General features: G+C 47.2%; 1 protein-coding gene across 3 annotated transcripts in view; it reads right to left on the reverse strand.

The window, feature by feature from the left end:
* Positions 1-547: 547 nt before the first annotated feature.
* Positions 548-25850, reverse strand: part of LOC144508954 (interferon alpha-inducible protein 27-like protein 1) — a 27005-nt gene continuing 1702 nt past the window's right edge. For all 3 annotated transcript variants that reach the window (XM_078237171.1, XM_078237173.1, XM_078237172.1), the window contains exons 2-5: positions 19177-19350; positions 10604-10661; positions 1521-1682; positions 548-717 (exon numbers count right to left, since the gene is read on the reverse strand). In XM_078237171.1, coding sequence (XP_078093297.1) covers positions 620-717; positions 1521-1682; positions 10604-10661; positions 19177-19302 — 444 coding nt within the window. In that variant the 5' untranslated portion in view covers positions 19303-19350 and the 3' untranslated portion in view covers positions 548-619. The remainder of the gene's footprint in view (positions 718-1520; positions 1683-10603; positions 10662-19176; positions 19351-25850) is intronic.

Genomic DNA, 25850 nt, shown 5'->3' on the forward strand with positions numbered 1-25850 from the left:
CCATGCCCTTCAGAGAAGGAAAAGTGCTGTCCTCACCTGGTCTAACCTACAAGTGACTGCAGACCCAGAGCAATGTTGTTGACTCATTAAAGGCCCTTTGAAATGGCCTAGCAAGCCACTCAGCTGTATCAAACCACTACAAAGTTGAAAAGGAATGAAACTGGACAGACCACTTGGCATCGGAAATGATAATGGCACAATCAGCCCTGTAAAGTTCCCCTTACTAACACCACCAATTGGAAGGTCTCTTCCAGGTCACTCACCATCCTGAATTGGAAATATATCAGTCCCTTTACGGTTGCTGGGTCACAATCCTGGAACTGCTCTCCTAACAGTGAGCAGTGAAATATTTCCAATTCAGGGTGTACCTATACAACATGGACATCACCGATTCACCACAACCTTCGCAAGATCGATTAGGGATGGGTAATAAATGCTGGCCTAGCCAGCGACACCCACATCTTGCGAATGAATACATTTATTATCATCTATTACTTAATACCTTCCACACTTATAGTCAGAATGGCAAAAAAAGAGAAAAACGAGCTGGAGTATGGACAGCACTTTATTGAATTTTGGTTAAATTTTTCTCATTTTATATTCAGAGTGAAAGAGACATTCAGTTTTTTTGAGTTGCTTTAGCACCAAAGATCGAACCTATAAGACCACCTCCAATTCCCACAGCAGCTTTGGCACCGACCGACAACCCAATAACCCCTTTAGAGAGAAAGGAAAAATATGAAAGTGAATTTATTGCACACAATGAGGTCAATTAACATTTCCTAACTTCCAGATCCAAATAGTATCCTGGGGAAAGACACAATCCAGACCAAAACTTGGACATTTGATCATTCTTTTCCATTTACAATAAGACCAACCAGTGTATCATTAGCCCATTAGCCCATTGCTGATGTCAAAACATAATGGACTGACACTTATTACAAAAGATGTCATTTAGCAGAAAGAAGCTTCCAAGACAATGATGTAATATAAAAATTATTCAGCACTACTCATGGATGCAAGGAAGTCAAACATTATCAGAGTGGCTTTAATAGGGACATAGGAATCAGGAGCAGGAGGAGGCAAATTCAGCCCTTCGAGCCACCATTCATCAGACCATAGCTGATCTCTCCCTGGTCTCAAACCACTTCCCCACCTGTTCCCTTCAACCCTTTTTAAAAAAAATCAAAAATATATCTATTTCCTTCTTGAAACCATTCAACGATTCAGACTCCACTGCGCTCTGGGGCAGTGAGTTTCACAAATTCACCACCCTCTGTGAGAAGTAGTTCCCCCTCATGTCAGTTTTAAATCTTCCGCCTCTCAACCTATACCTGCAACCTCTTGTTCAAGATTGCTCCATAAGAGGGAACATTTGGTCTACATTTACTCTATCAGTTCCTTTTAGAATTTTATATATCTCGATCAGATCCCCTCTCACCCTTCTAAACTCCAGTGAGTATAAACCCAAACTGTTTAAGCAATTTAAATCTAAATAAATGGCCATGACTAAACGTTACCAGCAGATTGCAGGACAGCCACCAGACTTCCAGCCGCTACACCCCCTCCATTGGCAATAGCAGCTGTAGACATCATACTTGCTGCAAAGGAACCAGCTGCTATTCCAGCACTGGTAAATCCCACTGCTCCCAGAACCACTGGTGCAGCAATGACAGCTCCAACTGAAAGACAAAACATGGCACACGTTGACCTAACATTAAGCTCCTGTATACAACACCAGGGATTCAAGTGACACTTTTCACATTAAAATGCCTGAATGAGACCGTTTAAAGTTTAAGTTTATTTTATTAGTGTCACAAGTCGGCTTACATTATCACTGCAATGAGGTTACTGTGAAAATCCCCTAGTCCCCACATTCTGGCCCTTTTCGGGTACACGGAGGGAGAATTTAGCATGGCCAATGCACCTAATAAGCACGTCTTTCGGACTGTGGAAGGAAACTGGAGCACCCGGCAGCAACCCACATGGACATGGGGAGAACGTGCAGACTCCGTCACAGACAGTGACCCAAGCCGGGAATCGAACCCTGATCCCTGGCGCTGTGAGGCAGCAGTGCTAACCACTGTGCCACCGTGTCACAATTTAACAATGTTGCCGAAAGCCTGAACTATATAATAGTGTCATGCAAGATAAGTTTAATTCCATCAGAACACTTCAAACCAGCATTTTGTTATGTTTATAGTCATAATGCACATCCAATTTGTACTTCAAACTTTTCCTGAAGGCGCTGTGTTTGGAATTCCTACAGAGGAGCTCTCCAGCATCTACCGTATAGCTTTGGAGAAAATCCAGAATGAATGAATAGCTGTGCTATTTCTATAAGGTTTTTGTTGGATTTTCAGAAGTAATTGCAGGTATTTGCGAGAACCCCCATTGAAACTGTATCCCTTTAATGACACTAAAACCTAATAGCGGGAGCAGAATTAAACAGCAAGTTTGTGGATATCACTGACCAACAACTGAAACTCATGAGTCACGGTGTGTTGCAATGGACTGAAATTATACGCACATACCTCACTAAATGATAACAATATCATGTGTTCACAGCAATCTGACGGTGCTTTGTTTAGGTAGTGCTGTGTTCACTACATGACTATACAGTGACAGTCCCATTTTATATCCCTCACTGTCACTAACTGGTCCTTCCTTTTGTTAATGTTATTGCTATTGTTATTATTTGAAAGTAACTAGTAGAAGGGTTTGGTGCAAGGTGGCACAGTGGTTAGCACTGCTGCCTCATTCTGGCCTTGGGCGACTGTGTGGAGTCTACACATTCTCCCCGTGTCTGTGTGGGTTTCCTCCGGGTGCTCTGGATGTGCAGGTTAGGTGGATTAGTCATGCTAAATTGGGCCTGAGTGTCCAAAGATGTGTAGGTTATGTGGATCAGCCATGGTCAATGTGCGGTGTTACGGGGACAGAGCAGGCGGTTGGCCTGGGTAAGATGCTCTTTCAGAGTCAGTGCAGACTTGACGGGCTGAATGGCCTCCTCCTGCGCTGTAGGGATTCTATTCTATGGTTCTATAAAGGATGAATGCGCAACCTGAGTACAGTACCATCCACACAGTGATGCAAGATACCCGACCCAGAGCCAGGGTCAGTCTAGAAATGGACACAGTTAGGTTAAGACTTAGAATAGGGTCAGCTCCATACCTGTGCCTTCCACTGGACAAGCTCTGAGTTGTTAATTAAGACTTGCTGTTAATAAACTCAAGACTACAATGCCTGCAGTGTTTTTACAATCCTAATCCCTTTATTTTGGAGCTAGAAGATCAGACATATCCCCTGATTAATTTCCCTCAACTGCAGCTAGAGGAAGCCAGACTCATGAATGCCTTTTTTGGATTCCAGTGAATCAAACTTGCTGCTTTGCCAAAGGGGAAAAGAGCAGGGGTTTTGCCTTCCTCCTGATAGTCTAAATACAGTAATCTTTTCTCTAGATTATAATATTCCTGAATATTAAAAGGGTCTGGGTTAAGGGTCCAGGAGTTGGGTTCGCCGAGTGTTTGGTACAGAAGTTTTGTTGAGACAACTTAGGTTGTAAGAATAAACACAAATTTATTACAAGAAGAAAGCATGAAAGATGGAGGGAAGAGTATAATTCACAAAGCTAAATAAATCTTAAAAAGATAGATAACGAGCTCTTATTTTTATGTAGGAATCCAGCAATAACTTCACTTGGTTACAAATATAAGAATTCTAATAGTAAGTATGTGAACATAAATAAGTCAGTAATTAAGGATATGAATCAGCAGTCAAGTAACAACATCAGTTAGCAATTAGGGATATAACAAAGAACAAAGAACAATACAGCACAGGAACAGGCCCTTCGGCCCTCCAAGCCCGTGCCGCTCCCTGGTCCAAACTAGACCATTCTTTTATATCCCTCCATTCCCACTCCGTTCATATGGCTATCTAGATAAGTCTTAAACGTTCCCAGTGTGTCCACCTCCACCACCTTGCCTGGCAGCGCATTCCAGGCCCCCACCACCCTCTGTGTAAAATATGTCCTTCTGATACCTGTGTTAAACCTCCCCCCCTTCACCTTGAACCTATGACCCCTCGTGAATGTCACCACCGACCTGGGGAAAAGCTTCCCACCGTTCACCCTATCTATGCCTTTCATAATTTTATACACCTCTATTAAGTCTCCCCTCATCCTCCGTCTTTCCAGGGAGAACAACCCCAGTTTACCCAATCTCTCCTCATAACCAAGCCCCTCCATACCAGGCAACATCCTGGTAAACCTCCTCTGTACTCTCTCCAAAGCCTCCACGTCCTTCTGGTAGTGTGGCGACCAGAACTGGACGCAGTATTCCAAATGCGGCCGAACCAACGTTCTATACATCTGCAACATCAGACCCCAACTTTTATACTCTATGCCCCGTCCTATAAAGGCAAGCATGCCATATGCCTTCTTCACCACCTTCTCCACCTGTGACATCACCTTCAAGGATCTGTGGACTTGCACACCCAGGTCCCTCTGCGTATCTACACCCTTTATGGTTCTGCCATTTATCGTATAGCTCCTCCCTCCATTATTTCTACCAAAATGCATCACTTCGCATTCATCAGGATTGAACTCCATCTGCCATTTCTTTACCCAAATTTCCAGCCTATCTATATCCTTCTGGAGCTTCTGACAATGCTCCTCACTAACTGCAAGTCCTGCCAATTTTGTGTCGTCCGCAAACTTACTGATCACCCCAGTTACACCTTCTTCCAAATCGTTTATATAAATCACAAACAGCAGAGGTCCCAATGCAGAGCCCTGCGGAACACCACTAGTCACAGGCCTCCAGCCGGAAAGAGACCCTTCCACTACCACCCTCTGTCTTCTGTGACCAAGATGTGGAGATGCCGGCGTTGGACTGGGGTAAACACAGTAAGAAGTTTAACAACACCAGGTTAAAGTCCAACAGGTTTATTTGGTAGCAAAAGCCACACAAGCTTTCGAGGCTCTGAGCCCCTTCTTCAGGTGAGTGGGAATTCTGTTCACAAACAGAACTTATAAGACACAGACTCAATTTACATGAATAATGGTTGGAATGCGAATACTTACAACTAATCCAGTCTTTAAGAAACAAAACAATGGGAGTGGAGAGAGCATCAAGACAGGCTAAAAAGATGTGTATTGTCTCCAGACAAGACAGCCAGTGAAACTCTGCAGGTCCACGCAACTGTGGGAGTTACAAATAGTGTGACATAAATTCTGATTCTAGGATCGCATGATAAAGACTCAGGAGGAAAAAAGCAGAAATATTTATGTGAAATAGTGTGACATAAACCCAATATCCCGGTTGAGGCCGTCCTTGTGTGTGCGGAACCTGGCTATCAGTTTCTGCTCCGCGACTCTGCGCTGTCGTGTGTCGCGAAGGCCGCCTTGGAGAACGCTTACCCGAATATCAGAGGCCGAATGCCCGTGACCGCTGAAGTCGACCGCCGGATCATCGACACAGATGCCATCATCTCACGTGAGAACACCATCCACCAGGTACACGGTACATACTCTTGCAACTCGGCCAACGTTGTCTACCTGATACGCTGCAAGAAAGGATGTCCCGAGGCATGGTACATTGGGGAAACTATGCAGACGCTGCGACAACGGATGAATGAACACCGCTCGACAATCACCAGGCAAGACTGTTCTCTTCCTGTTGGGGAGCACTTCAGCGGTCACGGGCATTCGGCCTCTGATATTCGGGTAAGCGTTCTCCAAGGCGGCCTTCGCGACACACGACAGCGCAGAGTCGCGGAGCAGAAACTGATAGCCAGGTTCCGCACACACAAGGACGGCCTCAACCGGGATATTGGGTTTATGTCACACTATTTCACATAAATATTTCTGCTTTTTTCCTCCTGAGTCTTTATCATGCGATCCTAGAATCAGAATTTATGTCACACTATTTGTAACTCCCACAGTTGCGTGGACCTGCAGAGTTTCACTGGCTGTCTTGTCTGGAGACAATACACATCTTTTTAGCCTGTCTTGATGCTCTCTCCACTCCCATTGTTTTGTTTCTTAAAGACTGGATTAGTTGTAAGTATTCGCATTCCAACCATTATTCATGTAAATTGAGTCTGTGTCTTATAAGTTCTGTTTGTGAACAGAATTCCCACTCACCTGAAGAAGGGGCTCAGAGCCTCGAAAGCTTGTGTGGCTTTTGCTACCAAATAAACCTGTTGGACTTTAACCTGGTGTTGTTAAACTTCTTATTCTGTGACCAAGCCAGTTCTCCACCCATCTAGCCACCTCCCCCTTTATCCCATGAGATCCAACCTTTTTCACCAGCCTACCATGAGGGACTTTGTCAAACGCTTTACTAAAGTCCATATAGACGACATCCACGGCCCTTTCCTCGTCAACCATTCTGGTCACTTCTTCAAAAAACTCCACCAGGTTAGTGAGGCATGACCTCCCTCTCACAAAACCATGCTGACTATCGTTAATTAGTTTATTCCTTTCTAAATGCGCATACATCCTATCTCTAAGAATCTTCTCCAACAACTTCCCCACCACGGACGTCAAGCTCACCGGCCTATAATTACCCGCGTTATCCTTCCTACCCTTCTTAAATAACGGGACCACATTAGCTATCCTCCAGTCCTCTGGGACCTCACCTGCGTCCAGTGACAAGACAAAGATTTGCGTCAGAGGCCCAGCGATTTCATTTCTCGTCTCCCTGAGCAGCCTTGGATAGATTCCATCAGGCCCTGGGGATTTGTCAGTCTTTATATTCTCTAACAAACCTAACACTTCCTCCCTTGTAATGGAGATTTTCTCCAACGGTTCAACACTCCCCTCCGAGACACTCCCAGTCAACACATCCCTCTCCTTTGTGAATACCGACGCAAAGTATTCATTTAGGATTTCCCCTACTTCTTTGGGCTCCAAGCATAATTCCCCACTTTTGTCCCTGAGAGGTCCGATTTTTTTCCCTGACAACCCTTTTTTTCCTAACGTATGAAAAAAATGCCTTGGGATTCTCCTTAATCCTGTCTGCCAAGGACATTTCGTGACCCCTTTTTGCCCTTCTAATTCCCCGTTTGAGTTCTTTCCTACTTTCTTTGTACTCCTCCAGAGCTCCCTCCGTTTTTAGCTGCCTGGACCTAACATACGCCTCTCTTTTCTTTTTGACCAGTCCCTCAATTTCCCTGGTTATCCACGGTTCTCGAATCCTACCCTTCCTATCCTTTTTTACAGGCACATGCCTGTCCTGCAGCCCTAACAGCTGTTCCTTAAAAGACTCCCACATGCCAGATGTGGATTTACCCTCAAACAGCCTCTCCCAATCAAGAGCTGCCAATTTCTGCCTAATCCCACTAAAGTTAGCCTTCCCCCAATCCAACACCTTACCCTTGGGACACCACTCACCCTTTTCCATCACTATCCTAAAGCTAACAGAATTGTGGTCACTATTTGCTACATGTTCCCCTACCGAAACTTTGAAGACCTGACTGGGCTCATTCCCCAGTACTAGGTCCAGTATAGCCCCCTCTCTAGTCGGGCTATCTACATATTGTTCCAAAGAACCCTCCTGTACGCATTTTACAAATTCCTCCCCATTCAGAGTCCCAGCTCTCAGCGATTTCCAGTCTATACCAGGGAAATTGAAGTCTCCCACGACAACAACCCTATTTTTCCTGCACCTATCCAGTATCTCCTGACATATCCGTTCTTCCACTTCCCTTGGGCTGTTGGGGGGCCTGTAGTATACCCCCAACATAGTGACTGCGCCCTTCCTGTTTCTAAGCTCCACCCAGAGTGACTCGTTACACGACCCATCTATCAAATATTAAAGTATTATCTAAATACTCTTATCAGTAACTTTGCATTGTTGTGAAGGGAGTTGTCCATGCTAGTTTGCAGGCCAGTTTTGACCCCTGTTAAAATTAGGATATAGGCTGAACTTTTCCAGCCGTTCCCGCTGGCAGAACCATCCAGCCCCGCTGATGGCAAACCCCCACCGCAGGTTTCCCAATGGCAGCAGGTGCGTACAAACTCCATTGAGGGTGGCAGATGGAGCTGCCAGACAATGGCGGACCACCTCCATAAAACACGCCACAGGGGATGTGGAAAATCCCGCCAATACCGTGAGTTGACCACAAGTAATTTTAAAATGAATATTCCTGAATTAATGCCATTTTATTTGACCCTTTTGCCTACACAAGCCTCCATGGTGTCCAAAGCAGAATTAATCATGGTGGCAGCCTTGGGGTTCAAACCCCACCCTCAAGAATGCTGAGAAATGAAGATAAAAGGACATCTTCAATGGGTTTTGCACTGATGAAGGATACCTGCAACAGGCCCAACCGAAGCTACAGATGCTGAGAAGGAGGAAAAGCTCCAGAGACACAAAGGCCAGAAAGCTGACAAGAAAGACAGAATTTTTACTCAAGCAGGAGATGCCACTAAATCCAATTTCAACGAGCAACACTCAAAGCAGAGTTCCCAGTCACCTTTGAGTCAAGGGGCGTAGTTAGAGTCCTATAGTTATAGTCTTTAATAAATTCATCTTGAAACCACTCTGCGACTTTGTCTGGCTACCTGAGGGAACAATAGTTTTAAATACAACAAGAAAACCATCATGACAGCTCCGTAACAGGCGCGACCTTACCTGCCATTCACACCACGCTTCCGCTGCAGCGAGGTCAGAGAATTTGGCGGCCAGTCAAATCTCCATTCCCGTCCCGCTGCAGTGAAAGTCCGGCCGATGTGAACAGTGATAAGATTCTAGCCACAGTATTTAGATGGCATATCCTGTTTAGTTTCTGGTCAATGGTGAAACCCAGGATGGGGACTCAGTGGCGGTGATGCTATTGAATGTCAAGGGAAGGTTGTTGGACACTTGTTGGAAATAGTCACTGCCTGGCATCAACATTACTTGCCAGTTATCAGCCAAAGTCTGGATGTTATCTGGGTCTTGCTGGCACGAATTGTTTCATTGTCTGAGGAACTGACATAGAAATAAAAAACATCCCAACTTCTAATTTTATGATGGTCCTGGATGAAGCAGGTGATGGTTAGGCTCAGCTTGGGGAACTGCTACGGCAATATCCTGAGACTGACATGGTTGGCCTCCAACAGCCATCTTGCTTTATGCTGGTTAGGTTTCAGTTTTAAGTTTATTTATTAGTGTCACAAGCAGGCTTACATTAACACTGCAATGAAGTTACTGTGAAAATCCCCTAGTCGCCACACTCTGGTATCTGTTCGGCTACACCGAGGGAGAATTTAGTATGGCCAATGCACCTAACCAGCACATCATTCAGTCTGTGGGAGGAAACCCACGCAGACACAGGGAGAACGTGCAGACTCCACACAGACAGTCACCCAAGCCGGAAATCGAACTCAAGTCCCCGGCGTTGGGAGTCAGCAGTGCTAACCACTGGGCCACCTTGCTGCCCATGGATTTATATCTCCAGGCAGTGAATAATTAACAGCCAGATTCCAACTTTGCTTGGGCTCCTTGATAACACACTCAGGCAAATTTTGCTTCAATGTCAAGGGCACTCACTCTCACTTCATGTCTGAAAGTCACCTCTTTTCCATTATTTTGATCAAGGCTGCATTGAGTCTTGGAGCCGAGTGGCCCTGGTGAAACCTAAACTAAGCACTGGTGAGGAGATTATTCGATTCATTTCAAGTTAACAACACGTTGGAAACATGACATCCCTGGCAATTCCTTACTCTCCTCAGTCCTGCAAAGATATGTCTGCCAAGGCTATTAGTCCAAGTCTCTGAAGTGTCAGTTGAGCATAAAACCATAAGACATAGGAGCAGTATTAGACCACTTGGCCCATTGAGTCTGCTCCACCATTCAATCAGGGCTGATATTTTTCTCGTCCCCATAACCCCTGATTAATCAAGAACCTATCTATCTCTGTCTTAAAGACACTCGATGACCTGGCCTCCACAGCCTTCTGCGGCAAAGAGTTCCACAGATTCACCACTCTGGCTGAAGAAATTCCTCCTCATCTCTGTTTTAGCTTGAGGTTGTGCCCTCTGGTTCTAGTTTTTCCTACTAGTTGAAACATCCTCTCCACGTCCACTCTATCCAGGCCTCACAGTATCCTGTAAGTTTCAATAAGATCCCCCCTCATCCTTCTAAACTCCAACGAGTACAGGTCCAGAGTCCTGAACCGTTCCTCCTACAACAAGCTCTTCATTCCAGGGATCATTCTTGTGAACCTCCTCTGGACCCTTTCCAAGGCCAGCACATCCTTCCTTAGATACGGGGCCCAAAACTGCTCACAATACTCCAAATGGGATCTGACCGGAGCCTTATACAGCCTCAGAAGTACATCCCTGCTCTTGTATTCTAGCCCTCTCGACATGAATGCTAACATTGCAATTGCCTTCTGAACTGCCGAAAGAATTTGCACGTTAACCTTGAGATACCCTCCGACTACCCATGAGCAATGCAGTAAGGGATCTGGCTTTCTTTATAAAACTGTTGCACGTTGTCACAATTTGAGTAACTGGCACTACAAGAACTAGACGTACTTCTGTAACAGCCTTCCCGGGAATTCTGTTGACCATTACTTTAAAAAAAAACAGATTGTTTGCTCAACTAGAGCTTACCTGCAGTTACAGCTGCAGCTCCTGCTATAATCGCCATTCTAGTCGGCTGATTTTTACGCTGCAATTAAAAAAGATTTCATGTTCAACTCTCAATCCTATTAACCTCAAAGTATGGGCAAATACTGTAGATATCTCACCCTCCTTCTCCTCAAACACACATACATTTTTGTTATTGTTCTTTCAATTCAACACATTGCCATGAATTCATAACATTAAATACAATTAGCTGAAAAGGAAGATTTACATTTATATAGCATCTTTCACAACAACTGGGCATCCCCACTGTTATGTATATGGGGCAGGGTTTTCCAGCCGTGCTTGCCCCGAAACTGGAAAGTCCCACCCGAGGTCAATGGACATTTCCATGGTCCGCCCCTCACACACTAAGATTCCTGTGACGGGCGGAAGGGGAAAATTTACCCCGTGGCATCTGTCTCTTTAAGGCAATAAGAAGTCTCACAACACCAGGTTAAAGTCCAACAGGTTTATTTGGTAGCAAATACCATAAACTTTCGGAGCGCTGCTCCTTCGTCAGATGGAGTGGAAATGTGCTCTCAAACAGTGCACAGAGACACAAAATCAAGTTACAGAATACTGATTAGAATGCGAATCCCTACAACCAGCCAGGTCTTAAAGGTACAGACAATGTGGGTGGAGGGAGCATTAAACACGGGTTAAAGAGATGTGTATTGTCTCCAGACAGAACAGCTAGTGAGATTCTGCAAGTCCAGGAGGAAGCTGTGGGGGTTACTGATAATGTGACATAAATCCAACATCCCGGTTTAGGCCGTCCTCATGTGTGCGGAACTTGGCTATCAGTTTCTGCTCAGCGACTCTGCGCTGTCGTGTGTCATGAAGGCCGCCTTGGAGAGCACCAAATAAACCTGTTGGACTTTAACCTGGTGTTGTGAGACTTCTTACTGTGCAAGTAGTCCAGTCCAACGCCGGCATCTCCACATCATGGCTACCATCTTTAAGGCAATACAGTGGAAGAGGGTCACCTGACTTGAAGGACCAACGGGAATGGAGAGTAATCACCCTAGAGGATGGAGTGTCTCTCAAGCAGAATCATTTAGCAGCCATGTAATTAACATCATAAAGACTGGAGCCCGACTCCACAGCAGCCGAGAGCTGCAGCTCCTGTATCTCTTTCTCTTATCAATAAATGCTTTTTGGTCAAAACAAAGCCCAAAATCTCTTGACGACGTTAGAGGGTCACAATATAACACACTGCACAGCTGATAAAGCACTTTTAAAGTGCAGTCACTGTTGCAATGTGGGAAACACAGGAACTAATTTGAGTGCAGCAAGCTTCCACAAACAGCAATGCAATGATGGCCAGGACGGCACGGTGGCACAGTGGTTAGCACTGCTGCCTCAGTGCCAGGGACCCAAGTTCAATTCCGGTCTCGGATGACTGTGCGGAGTTTGCATATTGTCCCCATCTCTGCATGGGTTTCCACCGGGTGCTCCAGTTTCCTCCCACACTCAAAATATGTGTGGGTTAGGTTGATTGGCCATGCTAAATTGCCCCTTAATATCTGGGGTATTAGTGGGGTAAATACTTTGATTTGATTTGTCACATGTATTAATGAAAAGTACTGTTTCTTGTGCACCATACAGACAAAGCATATCGTTCATAGAGAAGGAAACGAGAGAGTGCAGAATGTAGTGTTACAGTCATAGCTAGGATGTAGAGAAAGATTAACTTAATGCAAGGTAGGTCCATTCAAAAGTCTGATGGCAGCAGGGAAGAAGCTGTTCTTGAGTTGGTTGGTATGTGACCTCAGGCTTTTGTATCTTTTTCCCAACGGAAGAAGGTGGAAGAGTGAATGTCCAGGGTGCGTGGGGCCCTTAGTAATGCTGGCTGCTTTGCTGAGGCAGCAGGATGGGTAGATAGAGTCAACAGATGGAAGTCTGGTTTGCATGATGCATTGGGCTACATTCACAACCTTTTGCTGTTTGTTGCGGTCTTGGGCAGAGCAGGAGCCATACCAAGTTGTGATACAACCAGAAAGAATGCTTTCTGTGGTGCATCTGTAAAAGTTAGGGAGAGTCGTAGCTGACATGCCAAATTTCCTTAGTCTTCTGAGAAAGTAGAGGCGTTGGTGGGCTTTCTTAACTATAGTGTCGGCATGGGGGGGGGGGACCAGGACAGGTTGTTGGTGATCTGGACACTTGAAGCTCTCAACCATTTCTACTTTGTCCCTGTTGATGTAGACAGGGGCATGTTCTCCACTACGCTTCCTGAAGTCGAGACTATCTCCTTTGTTTGGTTGACATTGAGGGAGAGATTATTGCCACTGCACCAGTTCACCTGATTCTCTATTTCTTTCCTGTACTCTGTCTCGTCATTGTTTGAGATCAGAGCCACTACGGTGGTGTCATCAGCAAACTTGAAAATTGAGTTGGAGGGGAATTTGGCCACAGAGTCATAGGTGTATAAGAAGTGTAATAGGGGGCTGAGAACACAACCTTGTGAGGAACCAATGTTGAGGATGATCGTGGAGGAGCTGTTGTTGCCTATCCTTATTGTTTGTGATCTGTGGGTAAGGAAGTTCAGGATCCAGTCGCAGCGGGCGGAGCTGAGCCCCAGGCCACGGAGTTTGGGATGAGCTTCGTCGGAATAATGGTGTTGAAAGCTGAGCTGTAGTCAATAAGTAGGAGTCTGACATAGGTGTCTCTGTTGTTTAGGTGTTCCAGGGTTGACTGCAGGACGAGGGAGATGGCGTCTGTTGTGGACCTGTTGCAGTGGTAGGTGAACTGTAGTGGATCCAGACAGTCTGGGAGGCTGGAAGTGATTCGTGCCATGACTAACCTTTCGAAGCACTTCATAATGATGAATGTCAGAGCCACCAGACGATAGTCATTAAGGCACACTGCCTGGCTTTTCTTTGGTACCGTGATGATGATCATCTTCTTGAAGCAGATAGGGACCTCAGATTGTTGTAAAGAGAGGTTGAAGATGTCTGTGAATACCTCCGCCAGCTGATCCGCGCAGGATCTGAGTGCCTGTCCGGGTACCCCATCCAGGCCAGTCGCTTTCCATGGGTTGACCTTCAAGAAAGCTGCTCTGACATCTGCAATGGTCACCCCAGATACAGGTTCATCCGCGGCTTCCAGGGTGGAAGCTCTTGCTGACCTCTTGCTCAAAACAGGCATAGAATGCATTGAGCTCATCAGGGAGGGATACGTTGGAGCCGGCGATTTTACATGCTTTCATCTTGTACATGGAGTTACGGGGATAGGATCTGGCTGGGATTGTTGATGGTGCAGGCTCGATGGGCCCAGTGGCCTCTTTCTGCACTGTAGGGATTCTATGAATCCGATTTGGGATGCTGATTGAGGGATACATACTGAAATAACACTGGGAACAATTCCCCTATTCTTCAAAATACCGTCATGATCATGGGATCTTTTCCGTCCATTGGAAGGGCAGATGGAACCTCTGTTTATTGTCTGATATGAAAGACGGCTCAGTACTCAAACTGGAATGTTAGCTTTGAGTTTTGTACTCAAATCCTGGAGTGGGAGTTGAACCCACAACCTCCTGACTCAGAGGTACAAGTTCTACCAACTGAACACGGCCGATACGTGAAGCACCGTACACAGCTCTGCATTCCTGCCGCCTGCCCACCCTCCCTCCACCCTCCAGCATCCTCTCTTCCGTCCAGCTACGAGGTCAGGGGGGCGGCAAGTGGAACAGCAGCTATCCTGTAACTATTTAATGGCCAATTGGCAAGCGGTGCTGGATCAGGATTTGGTTGTCTTGCCTTGTTGCCAATTTGATAGTAGCCATTGAGCCAGGTGAGGGGGGTGGGTGGGTGGGGGGGTCACAGTTTGAGAGCCTATTTTGGGATGGGGAACCCGCGAATGGCAAATCTTGCAGGGGCTTACAAATGGGCCCAAGGGACCTGTTAAAGTGGGAGATCTCCCTGTCCCGGCACCTGCTACTCTGGGTGCTTTGCATTGGCTTCACACGCTGCCAGTTAAACACTGGCGCTGTTGGAATGAGGCCCCCCCCAAAGTGGGCATTAATTGACCACAATTAATTGCCAAGGAGGAAGATCACTGGATAGTGGATAGGGCCAGAATTGGCCGACAAGCTAGGGATGCTCTGATCATTTCTCGCTTCAGCAACGAGCGGGAGTAGCAGGTGGTGAATTAAAGCTTATTTATTAGTGTCACAAGTAAGGCTTACATTAACACTGGAATGAAGTTACTGTGAAATTCCCCTCGTCGCCACAGTCAGGCACCTGTTCGGGACAATGCACCTAACCCGCACATCTTTCAGAATGTGGGGGGTGTAAGTTTTCGCGCAAATCCTCCATGATTAAAGAACCCAGGGATAAGGAAAATGGCCGGCTGGCTGCCAGGAACTTTACAGCCACATGAATATGCAAGAGGCTGGGAATAACGAGAAGGTCGAGACAGGGATGATCTAATCAACAGGAAACAAAGGAGAAACCATGGCCAGCAGATGAGGAGTAAATAGCCCAGCAGCAAGACAATGAGAACAGAGATCATTCCATCCATGAACAACATCAAGACTCATCTCGCTGATGGGATTCCAATCAGGATGACTCAGAGAACATTTAAAAGACATTAAAATATCGATTAAGGGCGGTCCCGACAGTTCCGGCTCTTTTTGTTCCAGTCAATCGAAACTACCAATGATCAGAAACTGTTTTGTGTGAGAGAATCACTGGTTCAGGTTTTAAAAAGGGACAAGCAAGCTCTGGTCTCTCTCTCTCCTCTCTCTTCTCCTGTTCCTGCCTGCCTCTCGTTCGTCTCCAGCACGCAGCCCGAAGTCCACTGAGCAATTTAAACTAGGATTGTGAGTATCCTCTGGTAATTCGTGAAGTTCCCGAGATCATCATAGTGGATGAGGCTTGGGGAAACGGGGGGGGGGGGGTGCTTTTGCATGCACCTTTCATAGTTTAAGACACTGGTAAACTTGTGTAAAGTAAGCATTCTCATTGTGCCCGTTTTAGTATTCCTTCCATAGCTATGGTCTTATAGAGCATAAGGCATTGTGTGTTGTTTTCCTGGTGTTTGGTGATCTTGACCTTGATGTTTTAACAAATACATATATATTATAGCGGCACGGTAGCACAGTGGTTAGCACTGCTGCTTCACAGCTCCAGGGTCCCGGGTTCGATTCCCGGCTCGGGTCACTGTCTGTGTGGAGTTTGCACATTCTCCTCGTGTCTGCGTGGGTTTCCTCCGGGTGCTCCGGTTTCCTCCCACAGTCCAAAGATGTACAGGTTAGGTTGATTGGCCAGGTTAAAAATTGCCCCTAAGATGCGTAAGTGAGAGGGATTAGCGGGTAAATATGTGGGGGTAGGGCCTGGGTAGGATTGTGGTCGGTGCAGACTCGATGGGCCGAATGGCCTCCTTCTGCACTGTAGGGTTTCTAATATTTCTAATATATATCTTTGACTTCCATTGGAGTCCGTTTTGATCTTTTCAATTTCTCACCAAAAATCTCTGACCAAGTCACAATATTAAATATCCCTTACCATAATTCCGGAGTCTAGAACTGAGGGTACTCTGGGCACTTCGAAACCGCCCACTTAGGAAAGGCTGCCAGGTAAAGGTGGGCAGAGGCTTTCCTTTCCTCTCTCTCTCTCTAGCGGAGTAGGCACGAGGTGGCTGTGAGTCCACCGGTAAGAGGGAGAGGATCACCCGGGCAGTGGTGGGGTTTGGACAATCGGTGTGCCAAGCCCAAAGTGAGCCCGTTGGGTGGAGTTAAAAAGGGGATCCCGCTACAGGGGAAACCAGAGCACCCAGAGGAAACCCACGCAGACACGGGGAGAATGTGCAAACTCCACACAGACAGTGACCCAAGTCGGGAATCGAACTTGGGTCCCTGGCGCTGTGAAGCAGCAGTGCTAACCACTGTGCTACCATGCCGCCCATAGGAGTCTCCCACAATAGGTGTAAGGTCAAGTTAAAGATGTTGGGGGTGATTTTAAAACTTTGCCCTGCCCATCGATGGGTGGGGAAGAGCTGGTAAAATCGCAAGAGAGCCGAGAAACCAGGTTTGAGTCCAATTTCTTGACTCTTGTGATCTTACTGGCACCGGATATCCAGCACGTTCAGCCTTCCGCCTGTTAAATATATTTAAAACATCATTTGCATGTTATTAACGAGCCTCGGACGCAATCATTTGGGCTCACTCGCCTTTGTGGCTGCGCCGGGAGAAGTTCTCTCGGTGAAAAAAACACCTGCTCCCCACAAACGGGGACCAGTTGTGATAGGCTCGCCGGTAGAACCAGAGGCCATTGAGGCCCCCTGGAAGGTAGAGGGCAAGTGGGGGGGAGGGGGTGCCCCACCAGGCAGTGCCAAGGGTAGAGCCTGAAGGGACAGGGCCTGATGGCAGCGAGGCCTGGGGTGGGGGGGGGCAGGACCTACGGGAGGGTGGGCCATTCAGCATGTGATTGGTGAGGGTGGGGGGGGTGATCAGTCTGAGTGGTGGGGGCGATATTTCCAAGTGGGTGGGGGTGGGAGGCTCTCGCGTTCGGCCGTGGGCCCCCGGGATATCTGGAGTGGGGAGTGCTAGGTTGAAGCTGGCTGCTGCAACAGAGAGCTGACAGGTCTCTCTCTCTCAGATCTGTTAGCTCTCTACTGGTTGCCATTGTGCCTGGGCAGCCATATAAGTCTGCACATGCGCAATGGCTCCCTCTGCTGCTGCAGTAGCCTTCCGAGCAAGTTAAACCCCACCCCGTCCCTCTAGTGGCTAGAAATGGTCCAGTCGATCTTTTGCCCAAAAAATGGATCTGAAACTCTCCTGTTTTCACGTTAGCTAGGCACTTTGAACTTTTCTCATGAAATTGCCCCCGTTGTGTCAGCTTTATCTAACCGTTTAGTTGCATATTTTCAAGGGCAGGCGGCTCAAGCCACTGACCTGATTCTGCAGGTGAATGATGATGATTTGCAGCGAGGACAAAGCGACGCTTCTCTTTCTTCCTCAGCGATATGCCCGACTCCTGCCTAACTGAGAGCTGTATGTACCCTGCCAATGAATGGGCACATCATAGGGTTCAACACAGCTGGAATGATAGTCTCAGGCACTGCAGGACCCTCGAAGCATTTGGCTCCTGGTTTTTACTTTCATCTTACACTCGAGGTGGACACTCGAGGTGGACACTCGAGGTGGACAGGCAATCAGCACCTTGTCAGCCCTTTGGCCTCTCCCGCTCAGGTGAAGAGATGCACAATTGAAATGCTCTAGCCCCGACGAATGCGGATGTTTGCTCCTTCCACGAATGAGGTCTCGGGAAGAGTAGCCAGGGGTTGGGGACGAGCTTCTTTACTCTGTCTTCAGTGTGGGAGAGACATAGCACAGCCATTCTCACACTGCACAGAAATGAAGCGCTGGGGGTGTAAGTGTTCGCTGAGCTTGGCAGAATAAAATGACAGGGTGGAGGCTTTGTGAGTGAGCGCAGTGATTTATTATTTGTTACTATATAGTGGTGACCTCTCTACACTTGTGCCTGCTTTCACCCGTGCCAACTAGGTGCCTATAATTTCTTAATTCCATCCACCCCCACTACATCTAGGTGCTTCCCCAGGATGCGCAGCTGAGGTTGTGGAGGCCTGCTGACTTCCACATCCTGTTGCCTGAGATGACTTTGGCGGCCGTTCCCTGCAAGACCTGGACCTTGAGGGTCCTGGCCTACTTTTGGGCAGCATGGGGTATCGCAGTGCTGCCCTCATCGGTGTTTGGGGCTGGAGGTTTGTCATTCATAGGAAGGGAAGGCTCAGATAGGCTGGACACCCCCAGGGTCTCCTGGGTAGAACCCACGGCCTGTGACCCAGATGATCCTCATCCTTTTGGGTGCCTGATGGGCCCTGTGCTCCAAAATGAGATCGAGGGGCAGCTGGTGTGAGATTCAGAAGCCCCACCATCCTCCCATGGATTCCCATTAGTGCCTGCGCCATGCAGTAGAAGCTCTGCACCATGGAGTTCATGCCCTTAGAAATGGAGCTCATGAGTTGAACCACGGAGTAGACATCTCCTACCATGGAGTGCACGCTATGTGCCAAGGTCTCCACTGCGGGCGCCACCCTTGCCTCGTTGCGCAGAAGGGACGGCACCATCTTCTCGGTCAGAAGGCAATTGGACTCCTCCAGTCAGCCTCACAGTCTGTGGAGGGATGCTGCCATCCCTTCTGCTATTGTGGTTCCATAAGCTCTCGAACGAGTAGACCCAGGGGCACGTCATCAGCCAGAGGCCCAGTAAAGTCCTGGCTTCCGGCATCCCTCCGAATGCCGGTTCCCTGGGACATCCCTGCCCCCACCTGTTGCGGATCTTCAGCTGTGGGGTGTTCACCAGTGAGTGACCGAGAAGCCTGCCCACTTAGTAAACCCACCGAGGTGAGGATATCTGCGCAAGTGCTGAGTATGGGTGACGCCAGTGATGCCTCTTCCATGGTAGTATCCAAAATGTCTCCCTTGAGCTACTAGTTTCTGCTGGGTTCAGGGGGCACGAGAATGGTCCAGGCTGCTTTGCCTTGCACTGTATTAGTGCATTACAGGGGTTAAATGAGGGGACATTGATCACTCACATCTCCTTGAGGATTATCATTTCTGTCTGGTGGTCCACCTTTATCATCAGCGTAGGGATCATCTTCCTCCTCTCCATCCAGCTCAACTGCCCTCTCATTGTATGGCACGAGGCTTTTGTCTGGCATGACTCCGGCAGGGAGTGCTTACTCACACTTGTTGTGGTTGAGTTTATCCTGCAACAAAACAAATAGGAGAGTGTTGGCAGGAATCTTGACATTTAAAGGTAGTAATGAGGTGCAGCAGGCAGCATCTGGAGCGGAAGCTGGAGTGAGGAGCATAGCAACAGGTAAGGGGGAACATGGTGATCAGGGGAGGCGAGAGGAGGACCTCACACAGATGTTGGCAAAGCCTGAAGTCGCTGGATGAGAGATGAAGTTGGAGGTACGAGGCAGTCCAGATAAAGAGTGCATGAGCCTCACTTACCCTGGCTGAATGAATATCATTCATTTTCTTGTGGCACTGCTGCCCTGTCCTGTTTTGCAGTGAGCTGCCACTCCATCACTGGCAGGAGTGGTGACTTTGCTGGAAGATTTTTCTTTAAAGTTTATTTATTAGTGTCACAAGTAGGCTTACATTAACAATGCAATGAGGTTACTGTGAGAATACCCTAATCGCCATACTCCGGCGCCTGTTCAGGTACACTGAGGGAGAATTTAGCACAGCAGATGCATCTAATCAGCACATCTTGCGGACCGTGGGAGGAAACCAGAGCACCCGGAGGAAATCCACGCAGACATGGGGAGAACGTGCAAACTTCACACAGACAGTGACCCAAGTCAGGAACCGAACCTGGGTCCCTGGCACTGTAAGGCAGCAGTGCTAACCACTGTGCCACCCCAACGCCTTCTGGACCAGGGATAGAGTGCATCCTGCCTCTTTTGCACTCCATTCAGCAGTCTGGTTTGGGCGCTCTCCGAGAAATAAGGTGCAGGCTTCCCGACTGCCATCCCCTGCAATAGACGTGGAGCTGGGGGAGCTGTTTCATTGGCAGGAGTCACTCCTGTTTTCTTGCCGGAACTGACACATTGCCAAATTCTCGTGAGATCGCCTCCAAAACCAGCCCCTAATCCTGTACCCAATAATAACAGAAAGTTATCACCGTGATTTATCTGAGATGAAATAAAAGCAGAAACTTGGTGTCATCTCCAAACTTGCTAATCATTCCCCCACATTATCACCAATATCATTTATGTATATTACAAACAATAAGGGTCCCAGTTCTGAACCTTGTGGTATGCTACTGGACACAGGCCTCCAGTCATTAAGACAGTTTTCTACTACCACACTGTGTCCTATTACTAAGTAAGAAGTCTCACAATACCAAGTTAAAGTCCAACAGGTTTATTTGGTAGCAAATACCATAAGCTTTCGGAGCGCTGCTCCTTCGTCAGATGGAGTGGAAATGTGCTCTCAAACAGTGCAAACAGACACAAAATCAAGTTGCAGAATACTGATTAGAATGCGAATCCCTACAACCAGCCAGGTCTTAAAAAGGTACAGACAATGTGGGTGGAGGGAACATTAAACACAGGTTAAAGAGATGTGTATTGTCTCCAGACAGAACAGCTAGTGAGATTCTGCAAGCCCAGGAGGCAAGCTGTGGGGGTTACTGATAATGTGACATAAATCCAACATCCCGGTTTAGGCCGTCCTCATGTGTGCGGAACTTGGCTATCAGTTTCTGCTCAGCGACTCTGCGCTGTCGTGTGTCGTGAAGGCCGCCTTGGAGAACGTTTACCTGAAGATCCAAGGCTGAATGCCCGTGACTGCTGAAGTGCTCCCCCACAGGAAGAGAACAGTCTTGCCTGGTGATTGTCCATCGGTGTTCATTCATCCGTTGTCGTAGCGTCTGCGTGGTTTCCCCAATGTACCATGCCTCGGGACATCCTTTCCTGCAGCGTATCAGGTAGACAATGTTGGCCGAGTTGCAAGAGTAGGTACCGTGTACCTGGTGGATGGTGTTCTCACGTGAGATGATGGCATCTGTGTCGATGATCCGACACGTCTTGCAGAGGTTGCCGTGGCAGGGTTGTGTGGTGTCGTGGTCACTGTTCTCCTGAAGGCTGGGTAGTTTGCTGCGGACAATGGTCTGTTTGAGGTTGTGCGGTTGTTTGAAGGTGAGAAGTGGGGGTGTGGGAATGGCCTTGGCAAGATGTTCATCTTCATCAATGACATGTTGAAGGCTCCGGAGGAGATGCCGTAGCTTCTCCGCTCCGGGGAAGTACTGGGCGACGAAGGGTACTCTGTCCACCGTGTCCCGTGTTTGTCTTCTGAGGAAGTCGGTGCGGTTTTTCGCTGTGGCGCGTCGGAACTGTTGATCGATGAGTTGAGCGCCATATCCTGTTCTTATGAGGGCATCTTTCAGCGTCTGGAGGTGTCTGTTGCGATCCTCCTCATCCGAGCAGATCCTGTGTATTCGGAGGGCTTGTCCGTAGGGGATGGCTTCTTTAACGTGTTTAGGGTGGAAGCTGGAGAAGTGGAGCATCATGAGGTTATCGGTGGGCTTGCGGTACAGTGAGGTGCTGAGGTGACCATCCTTAATGGAGATGCGTGTGTCCAAGAATGCAACCGATTCCGGAGAGTAGTCTATGGTGAGTCTGATGGTGGGATGGAACTTGTTGATGTCATCATATAGTTGTTTCAGTGATTGCTCACCGTGAGTCCAAAGGAAGAAAATGTCATCGATGTATCTAGTGTATAGCATCGGTTGAAGGTCCTGTGCGGTGAAGAAGTCTTGTTCCAACCTGTGCATGAAGATGTTGGCATATTGAGGTGCGAATTTGGCCCCCATGGCTGTTCCGTGTGTCTGGATGAAGAACTGGTTGTTGAAGGTGAAGACATTGTGGTCCAGGATGAAGCGGATGAGTTGTAAAATTGCATCTGGAAACTGGCAGTTGACGGCATTGAGTACTGAGGCCGTTGCAGCAATGCCATCATTGTGGGGGATGCTGGTGTAGAGTGCCGAGACATCCATTGTGACGAGGAGTGCTCCTGGTTCAACTGCTCCATGTGCGCTGAGTTTCTGTAGGAAGTCCGTAGTGTCGCGACAAAAGCTGGGGGTTCTTTGTACAATGGGTTTCAGGATGCCCTCGACCTAGCCGGAGAGGTTCTCGCACAGGGTTCCATTGCCTGAAACGATGGGACGGCCGGGTGTGTTTGCCTTGTGTATCTTTGGGAGGCAGTAGAGATCTCCAACGCGTGGAGTACGTGGGATGAGAGCACGGAGGGTGTTTTGAAGGTCCAGATCAAAGGTTTTGATCAGAGTGTTGAGTTGACGGGTGTGTTCTTTGGTCGGATCTGTGGGTAACTGTCTGTAGTGTTCCTCGTTGTTCAGTTGTCGGTACACTTCTTTGCAGTAATCCGTTCTGTTCAGTACGACGATGGCCCCTGTATTGTAGGGATTCTAAGCCTGTCAGACCCTCCAATAACTCTTCATTTCCTATGTCAAGTGGTGCGAGTTCCTCAGAGTCCCTTTATCCGAAACCTGTACCTACCTTCTCCTTTTCCGAAATGAAGAACTGTGAGTAGTATTCATTGAATACCCTTCCAAAGTCCTGTGGCTTCATATACAGTATATGGACCTGCATATCACTAGGAATGTGGAAACACATTTCCATATCTGCTGCAGGAGGAGCTAAAGTTAAAGTAAAGTTTATTTATTCGTCATAAGTAGGATTACATTAACACTGCAATGAAGGTACAGTGAAATTTCCCTATTGGATCTAGCAGTATGCTTCAGTGCAGCTACAGAAAACAGCGATTGAAAAATAACGAACAGAACTTCTCAGAGGAAGAATATTGGTTGGAGTATATATTTCTTACAGTCTCCTGGAACTATAAGGTTCCAGAGCCACCAACTTCTAATATAGGAAACCAATTTCAAAATAGCATGGAGCCCAGGAAAAACAATTTCTACACAGAAAGCAGTGATTGTCAACATTAAGAACAAAACACTGCTATTTGCTTTAACCCTGCTTTCTATAAGCACCATCGTTGAACCATTACAATCTTGCTTACTCATTTACCCCACTTTGGTTGATTTCAGCCCAAAATGTTGTTGTCTGGGTGAATCTGCCATTAGACAGAAGTGCCAAGGCAAATCTATGTTTTATGTTTTTTTTATTATATGGGAGGTGTGAGCTGCTCGTGGTGCGGTGAGAGACAGAGAGCATTTGAAACCCGAGTAAACGGTCACTTGCTTCTCTTTGTGAAAGAAACAGCACAAGGACGGCACGGTGGCACAGTGGTTAGCACTGCTGCCTCACAGCGCCAGGGATCTGGGTTCGATTCCCAGCTCGGGTCACTGTCTGTATGGAGTTTGCACGTTCTCCCCGTGTCTGCGTGGGTTTCCTCCCACAGTCCAAAGACGTGCGGGTTAGGTGGACTGGCTATGATAAATTGCCCCTTAGAGTCGGGGGACTAGCTAGGGTAAATGCAAGGGGTATTGGCGATGGAATGGGATTGTGATTGGTGCAGACTTAATGGGCCGAAAGGCCTCCTTCTGCACTGTAGGATTCTATGACTGAGAAGGAATTGTAAATTAGTGTGGATGAATTCAATGTCAAACCAGATAGAGAAAGAAGAGAAGAAAGATCAAGTTAAATGGGAAATAAAAACTAATTAAGTAGTAAGAAAGAACAAAGGCTCCAACAATTAAAGTCTTAATTGAATTTGACTCATGTCCATAGATAGTTAAATTTCAATGTCAGAGACTGGCAGTAAGGTGGGGTATAGAAACTAATGAATCACAGGAGTACAAATGCTATGTTGCACACGGTCATAAATAAAAAAAACCCAAGCACTAGGTTATTTTTCTGAAGGGATAGAAATAAAAAGTTCTGAGGTTATGTTCAACGTGCATCAAAATTTGGTTAGACTGGACTTAAAAAGAGTATTGCATGCAGTTCTGGTCACGCTTCCCATTGAAAGGATATTGAGGCACTAGAGAAAGTGCAGAGAAGAAGTATAAAGGTAGTGTAAGAAATGTGTGCGTACACATATATCAGGGAAGGATTGGAGAATTAAGGCTGATGGGGTGGGATGGGGGACAGGGTGTTTAGATGTCTTTAAAATTATAAAAGGATTTGATAGTCTGTTTCCTCTTCTGGAGCACAACTGGAGGCCATCAATACAAAACTATCACCAAGAAATCCAAATGGGAATTCCATCAAAACTCCTCTTGGTCTAATGAGTGGTAAATCATAGAGATTTACAGCACAAAAAGAGATCCTTTGGCCCATTGTGTCTCCACCAGCCATCAAGCTAATCTAATCCCATTCTCCAACACTCGGTCCATAGTCCTGTATGCTAAGGTGTTACAAGTGCTCAGGATAAGGGTGTGGAGCGTGTGGATTGTTGAGGCGAATAGTATAGCTGTATTTAAGGGAAAACTAGTTGAGAAAGTAGGAAAGAGAGGTTATGATGATAGATTTAGACGAGGAAAGGTGGGAGGAGGCTCGTATGGATTGGAACCCTAGCACCAGCACAGACTACAACAAGGATAAATGCAAAATGCTGGGGTCTGAAACAAAATCTCAGCAGGTATGACAGCATCTGTGGAGAGAGAGTAGAGCCAATGTTTCGAGTCTAGATGACCCTTCGTCAGAGCTGAGAGGAAAGAGAGTCAGCAGAGATTTATACTATGAGGGTTGGTGGAATTGGACAAAGGGAATGTAAATGAGCACGCAGAAGGCTGAGAAGGCGTTGAAAGTGTCCATTAAGAGACCAGATTGCGTTAATGGCAAAACAAAGGTACTGCTAGGTAAAGGACTGCCTGAGGAATGTGGCAGTCGGCCTGAAGGGAAGGGGGAGGGGGAGGGGGAGGGGGGAGGGGGAGGGGGAGAAGAGCGATAAAATGGAGAATTAGGTGAAATGAAATGAATTAAATTAAATGGAAATGGGTTGAAGATGGAGAGGAGAGTTCATGCTCTTAAGTGGTTGAACTCAATGTTCAGTCCGGAAGGCTGTAAAGTGCCCCGTCGGAAGATGAGGCGCTGTTCCTCCAGTTTGTGTTGGGGTTCACTAGAACATTACAACAGGCCAAGGACGGACATGTGGACAGAAGAGCAGGGTGGTGTGTGGAAGTGGCAAGCGACAGGAAGGTCTGGGTCCTGCTTCCAGACGGACCGACGGTGTTCAGCAAAGTGGTCACCCAGTCTGCATTTAGTCTCGCTGATGTAGAGTAGACCGCATTGGGAGCAGCATAGACTAGTTGAGCATGTTTCTGTGCCATGTATCCAATGTTATTAAAAACTGCATACAATATTATTAACAAGACTGAATTTTCCATTGATTTAGTCTGTACATACCATATTCGGGTAAGCGTTCTCCAAGGCGGCCTTCGCGACACACGACAGCGCAGAGTCGCTGAGCAGAAACTGATAGCCAAGTTCCGCACACACGAGGACGGCCTCAACCGGGATATTGGGTTCATGTCACACTATTTGTAACTCCCACAGTTGCGTGGACCTGCAGAGTTTCACTGGCTGTATTGTCTGGAGACAATACACATCTTTTTAGCCTGTCTTGATGCTCTCTCCACTCCCATTGTTTTGTTTCTTAAAGACTTGATTAGTTGTAAGTATTCGCATTCCAACCATTATTCATGTAAATTGAGTCTGTGTCTTTATATGCTCTGTTTGTGAACAGAATTCCCACTCACCTGAAGAAGGGG

Source organism: Mustelus asterias, chromosome 21 (assembly GCF_964213995.1).
Source record: "Mustelus asterias chromosome 21, sMusAst1.hap1.1, whole genome shotgun sequence".
Lineage (NCBI taxonomy): Eukaryota > Metazoa > Chordata > Chondrichthyes > Carcharhiniformes > Triakidae > Mustelus > Mustelus asterias.